This window comes from Cherax quadricarinatus, chromosome 11, assembly GCF_038502225.1.
Source record: "Cherax quadricarinatus isolate ZL_2023a chromosome 11, ASM3850222v1, whole genome shotgun sequence".
NCBI lineage: Eukaryota > Metazoa > Arthropoda > Malacostraca > Decapoda > Parastacidae > Cherax > Cherax quadricarinatus.
This window is the reverse complement of record NC_091302.1, coordinates 33,631,512-33,638,300: the sequence shown is the minus strand read 5'-3', so window position 1 is coordinate 33,638,300 and position 6,789 is coordinate 33,631,512. Positions and strand designations below refer to the sequence as shown.

The window sequence follows — 6,789 nt, the reverse complement described above, 5'->3', positions numbered from 1 at the left end:
GGGCCCCCATTTAAATGGCAGGTTAGGTTCCAGGCTACTGCTGGAAAACAGACATCGCCGGAAAGCAGAACGGCATTTTTTCCACTTATAAATGCATATAAATGCTAGATAACAAGTTTACACTAACATATATTGAGTTAGCAATAGAACTAGGCATTAAAAACAGTAAAAAGTAAAATACACACAGTACGCCCATTACTTACATTAAAATATTTAGTCGTAATGTAGGGTGAGAGGTGAGTCGTATTTATTTGTAGGAAGTCAGATTTGGCAAGTATGGTAGCCAGCCAGGTCAGCCCACCCCACCCACATGTAATGTAAACAAACAGACGTGTCTGGTTTTGGTTCATACATTTGTATTATACCATAATACTAACACTTCACATTGTGTACATGTTGTCTCCACATGGATACAGTAGAATAAATAGAGAGAAACACTTCCATTCTTATGTAACACCATCTTTTAGAAGAAATGATTGAGTGGAGGCATACGAGAGGAATAATTTTCTAGTTACCCCCAGCAATATTAGTGTACACATTTTCTCTGATGTTGGACTAGAGAAATCATTATTCTTGCCATCACTCCTGCAAGTCTCCTGGCAACCATATCTCATTTTTGTTAATTTGTTCTAAAGTGGGGTGTGTTTACCATGTTTATATGTTACGTAGCATGTTTATTATATAATTTTGAAAAAAATATCATAGATGGATTAATGGAAATGTCTATACTATTAACATATGATATTTAATGCGAGATAATTATTATTAACCCTTTCAGGGTCGGCAGGCCCTCTCCTAAACTTGTTCTCAGGGTCGGAAATTTTTCAAGAATTTTTTTTTTTTCTTATGAAATGATAGAGAATATTTTCCCGATCATAATTACACTAAAAGTATGAAATTTGATGGAAAACTTACAGAATTATGCTCTCGTAAAGTTAGGCGTCTCAATGGTGTTTACACATTGGCAATTTCGCCCACTTTGAGCCCTATTTTTGGCCAATTCCAATGTGCCAGTCGACAAAAGTCATAACTATTTCACTAAAACTCCTTTCTTCTCTATCGAATGAGTACAAGAAACCACCCGTTTACCGATTTCAACTATCCAATAAAGTGGTCTGAAATTGGCAATTTTGCCAATTTCACACAAATTTCAAAAGATGCCAATTTCCAAATAGGGTCCAGAATAAACAATACAGACATTCCTGGCACTAAAATAATATTTCCTCTGTTCATTAGTCACGTCCCCAGGCCTCTGTTACATTTCTTTTGTTTTCCACTTTGAATTTTTATTCTCACAAAAAATAGAAGATTTACTGTTATGCAGACTACTGTATTAGTGTAGAAATGGTATAAATATCAACGCACTTGTGAAAGAATATTAGACTCGCCAGTCGACGTGTATTGGACGCATGGCTTGATTTATTTATTTTGGACTTTGGCAAAAATCGAACATTTCTGCTACTTTGAGCTCAATTTCAAGGTACTTTTCATTGTGAAACCAATCAAAATCATCTCAATTTCTGTAATGTCTTCCATTCTATAAAATGAGACCAGGAAAACTAGAATACAACCATAAATAGCATACGAAAATACACTGCAAAGTCGCTGTTTTAAACCAAAAACATGGTTTTTTTTTTTCTCATGCACTGTGTGCTGCAGGATTGTTTTTATACTGCACACACTGACCACATAGACCCATTCTTTCATATGTTGACCTATCAGCTTTCTCTCGCTAGATTTGAAGCCGCTAGAATTTGAGTACTAGTACAGCACCAACCCTTGTGTGCAAGCCGTACTAGTACGGCACTAACCCTGAAAGGGTTAATGTGACTTAGTGATTTTAATATGTACCTGCATACCAGCACAATGTGTAAGTATATTTAGGTACAGGTACACGTAAGTATAAATATTAGAATACATATAAAATATGCAGTAACTTTAAAACTCTTGAAATTTTGGAAAGTTTCCAGGCATAGAGATGTGTGCTTACGGTAAATGTAAGCAAACCGGGTGGGGCATGCCATATTAGAAAGACAGGGAACCATATAGCGAGTTTTGGTCATAATTTAAAATAGCCGTATTAACGGAATGCCATAGTGAAATACCGTAAAGTGGGGCTCTACTGTATTTTTAATTTCATGTATTAATCTATTTTTTTTGTGATATTTCAATGTAGAAAAATGTCAAGTTAATAATGGAAAGAGGTGCTTCAAGCTCTATCTAAACTTCAGGTTTAGGTTTCTAGATTCCACTTATTATAATAAGTGAATGTATGAGAGTATAGTTTTACCAACGCTCTTATATGGGTGTGAAGCGTGGGTGATGAATGTTGCAGCGAGGAGAAGGCTGGAGGCAGTGGAGATGTCATGTCTGAGGGCAATGTGTGGTGTGAATATAATGCAGAGAATTCGTAGTTTGGAAGTTAGGAGGAGGTGCGGGATTACCAAAACTGTTGTCCAGAGGGCTGAGGAAGGGTTGTTGAGGTGGTTCGGACATGTAGAGAGAATGGAGCGAAACAGAATGACTTCAAGAGTGTATCAGTCTGTAGTGGAAGGAAGGCGGGGTAGGGGTCGGCCTAGGAAGGGTTGGAGGGAGGGGGTAAAGGAGGTTTTGTGTGCGAGGGGCTTGGACTTCCAGCAGGCATGCGTGAGCGTGTTTGATAGGAGTGAATGGAGACAAATGGTTTTTAATACTTGACGTGCTGTTGGAGTGTGAGCAAAGTAACATTTATGAAGGGATTCAGGGAAACCGGCAGGCCGGACTTGAGTCCTGGAGATGGGAAGTACAGTGCCTGCACTCTGAAGGAGGGGAGTTAATGTTGCAGTTTAAAAACTGTAGTGTAAAGCACCCTTCTGGCAAGACAGTGATGGAGTGAATGATGGTGAAAGTTTTTCTTTTTCGGGCCACCCTGCCTTGGTGGGAATCGGCCAGTGTGATAATAAAATAAATAATAAAAATTTTTCCTAATTTAAATTGTTTGAAATTTTAAATAGTATTACATGGGTGTTGGATGTTTTAGTTTAAAATTTAATATAACTGGAAATTATTCACTTATTTCCTTATTTGAGTTCTGTTTATTTTCATCATATTACTAAATATGTAGATTATTTTTATTTGTAAACCATATAGGAGTACCTGTAATAAGTAATGACATTGGAATCTTAGAAATTAGGTTATTTAATATTTAGCTTCCCTGGGTTAATTTAATACCTATTGAGCAGTAAGTATTCCATTGTATATTGAACATCATTATCTTCATTTTTTAAATTAAACGTTGAAAAAGTATTGGTATTGGCAAAGATTGTGGTATCCCATCCTTAATTTGTAGTTTGCACTTTGCTGTATTAGTACAGAATATAATTATAATAGATGTAATAGACATAATAGATTTAGATGTAATAGAAATAGTAGATTTAACAAATTTAAACAACTTAGGATATGTGAATATATACATAGGACCAAAAAGTGCCTCCTTAGTTGATCAATCACAAAGGGGTTTCAGCTGGTCCTAGAATGACTCTGACCTGGACAGGCTCCAGCTCATTTTTGAGCATGGGCTTTGAACAGGGCAGTACAGTAATTGTCAGATCTAAACAAATAAAAATTAAGCTTTTTGCAAAGGTCAAAATTTTTAATGTGGTGTTTTTATTAAGTTGTAATAATTTTTTTTTTCAGATTGAACAATGTGTTCATCATTGGAAAGGGCAACAAGGCCTACATATCTCTACCCCGTGGTAAGGGTATCAAACTAAGCATCGCCGAAGAGCGTGATCGCAGGCTGGCTCAGAAAGTCAATTAAAAAATAAACCATTGTAATGGATACTTTAACTGAAGCCTTTAAATATATCCAACATTTCTTTTAATTTTTTTCTTGTATATACTTTTTTCTGTACATGGAATAAGCAACAAGATTAGAATATATTTAGGTTTAAAATTTTTTGGAGAATAATGCAGGTTTTGCAGTATGAATGGCCAAGTCACTTTATTCTAGTCACCATTGTGTGATAGAATTATTAACCCTTTCACTGTTGAGACCCCTGATCCTGAACTGTGTTGAAAAAAATTAAAAAAAAAAAAAAAAATGAAATTATAGAGAATCTTTTCCCGATGGTAATGATACCAAAAGTACAAAATCTAATGGAAAACTTATGAAATTACGCTCTTGTGAAGTTACCAATCTTAGCGATATTTACGCACCAGCGATTTCGCATACTTTGAGCCCTGTTTTCACCCAGTCGACTAAAATCATAGCTATTTCACTAGAACTCCACTTATTCTATCGATTGAGTATAAGAAACCACCCATTTATCGATTTCAACTACCCAGTAAAGTGGTCAGAATTTGTCAATTTCACATTTCAAAAGGTGCCAATTTCAAAATAGGGTACAGAATAAACAATGCAGACATTCCTGGCACTAAAATAACATTTTCTCTGTTCAGTAATGTCTCCAGGCCCCTCTTATATTACTCTGGCTTTCCATTTTGAATTTTTATTCTCAAAAAATAGGAGATTTACTGTTATGCAAACTACTGCATTATAATAATAATTGTATAGTGTCAACCCATTCGTTACTGTGTATTAGACTGGGCAGTTGGACACGTATTGTTTACTCTCAAACATAGGCAAAAATCGAACATTTCCGCTATTTTGAACTCAATTTCAAGGTACTTTTCAGCATGAAGCCAATCAAAATCATCTCTATTTCATTCTATCAAATGAGACCAAGAAAATGTTTTCTCAGCCCTGGGGCCGATCTACCATCGACCACTTAATCAGTTAGATACGTACATGCTTACGTTTGTAATGCTTTTGCTAATGAACACCGTTATTGCATTTTTTCTCTTAAACTGGGCTCCTCCTGGCATTATATCTTAACCCAGGCGCATTCCTTGAGCCTTTGGGACAATGGCTGCTTTACCCCTGGTTTTATATCGGGGGCTGTACTAGCCAATCCATCCACATTGGGTTAGCATTCCTAATTTAGGTTTGGTTTAGTTACAGGTTACAGCAAGAATTTAAAGTTAAGATGAAAAATAACGCCTTACAGAAAGCAGGCACACACTACTCGTGTTAAGTCAAATTTCATCTGTTCATGTTTATGCTAGCAGTCACTGTTTTAAATGCTAAGGTGCCACAAGTCTGGTTAATGACCTTGCCATTGTTCTCCTTTTGGGTATTGTAGTTTATTTGATTTTGCTGAAGCTTGTGCATTGCAGACTGCCATCTTCTAGCAACCTCTCCAAAAATGCTGATCTAATTTTAAACTGAGCTACTTCATGGGTTTAAATTTTGTTGCTAAAACGGATCTGATTGCTTTCACAAGATGCCCTGTTGTCCCTAATACCTCTGTATTGTTTCCTGTATGTCTGAACGAGATATGGTAAAATTTCACGGTCTTCTGTTTGATTGGCGAATGTTCTGGAGGACTCTCATATCCTCCTTGAAACCTGCCTGGATGTCATTAAACCAGCCCATCTTTCTTGATGGGCTGATAGATGTACCCTTAGTCTTCATTTTGCCTCAGTTTATTTAATTTGGGTGATGCCCATAGTCTTTGATATTCTGTCTGCTCATGATCACTATCCTCAGTGCTGTATGGCCCTAGTGGGTTTAGTGCTTTTTTTTTTTTATCACTATCCTACATATAGGATGGTAACAAGTTAGTAGAAGTCCTTTATTTAATTGCTGCCACATCTTTCCCGTGGCCCTTTTCTCTTTGTATTCATTCTTGGACTTTCTTCATTTACCCCCTTTATATTTCCATCCAGAATTTTTTTTTTTCCTTGGGAAGTTACGATTTGTCTGTTTTTCCCTATTTTCTTGTGCGAAAGTTCAATTACCTGCTATAGCTTCTCGCTCCCCTTTTTTCTACCAATTCCGATCTCATTCTCGTGCAATTGCAGTTTACAATGATGGTAAATAAATCCTTAAGGTTTGCAGCAGTTTTTCTGTACAGAGCTGTACGAGGTCATGTTTTTATTTCTACAAGTACATGCACAAGGTGTACAGCCCTAGCTGACAATAACACTACTATCTAGAAAGCTCCTTGTTAATGCTACCCACACGTCTACTAACACCCAAATACGTACATGTACTGCTAGGTGAATACGGACAGCAGGTGCCTTAAGAAAACATGTCCCAATGTTTCTAGACGTACCAGGAATCATATGTTACTTGGCTAGCATTTTCACAGCATAACTGTACGAAATTCTCTTGAGCTATTTTACGTAATGTATCCTTATCTACCTCACCATCCTCTTCAAGGGGGGGCTCCTTGGCGTGGTGAAGAAGCTCTTGGTCTGAGGAATTAGACCTGTCGGTCTTCCTCAGACCGAACCTAATTACCCCCCAATCTCCCCTTCCCTATCCCATCCTCCCCTTTTTCCTTTCCTCCTCCTCCCCACCCCTCCCTTTTGCCCTTCCTCTTTTTGGCCTTTGGGGTTTTTCCCACAGGCGCGCTAGTTCCTAGGTAGGGGAAAGGGTACCATGGTCCATCCCATTCCGTTGGGGTTCTTGGCGGTGGCGTAGTTTGCCGTGGAATCTGGATCGCCTGGGGATGTCCCGATCCCTCTCCGGTATCCCGGAGAGTGGCTTTGGGTGTCTTTCGGGCGACGGGTGTATCTCTGGAAGCCACCTTTCGGATTCCGGGGGTGGTGGCCGAAGGAGGTATGCTTTGTGGCGGATATCCGGCCGCCCTCTCTTTTGTCCACCGAGGTAGCTCGGCAGATGTGAGGTTGCTATCCCGGATTGCTGGTTTACTGGCATGAAGGGTAGGGTATGGCACGGGT

At 38.2% G+C, this 6,789-nt stretch overlaps 1 protein-coding gene across 1 annotated transcript in view; it reads left to right on the top strand.

The window, feature by feature from the left end:
- Window positions 1-3,828, top strand: part of RpS4 (ribosomal protein S4) — a 64,758-nt gene extending 60,930 nt beyond the window's left edge. Inside the window, exon 6 of the mRNA XM_053775198.2 lies at window positions 3,676-3,828. Coding sequence (XP_053631173.2) covers window positions 3,676-3,799 — 124 coding nt within the window. The 3' untranslated portion in view covers window positions 3,800-3,828. The remainder of the gene's footprint in view (window positions 1-3,675) is intronic.
- Window positions 3,829-6,789: the final 2,961 nt, after the last annotated feature.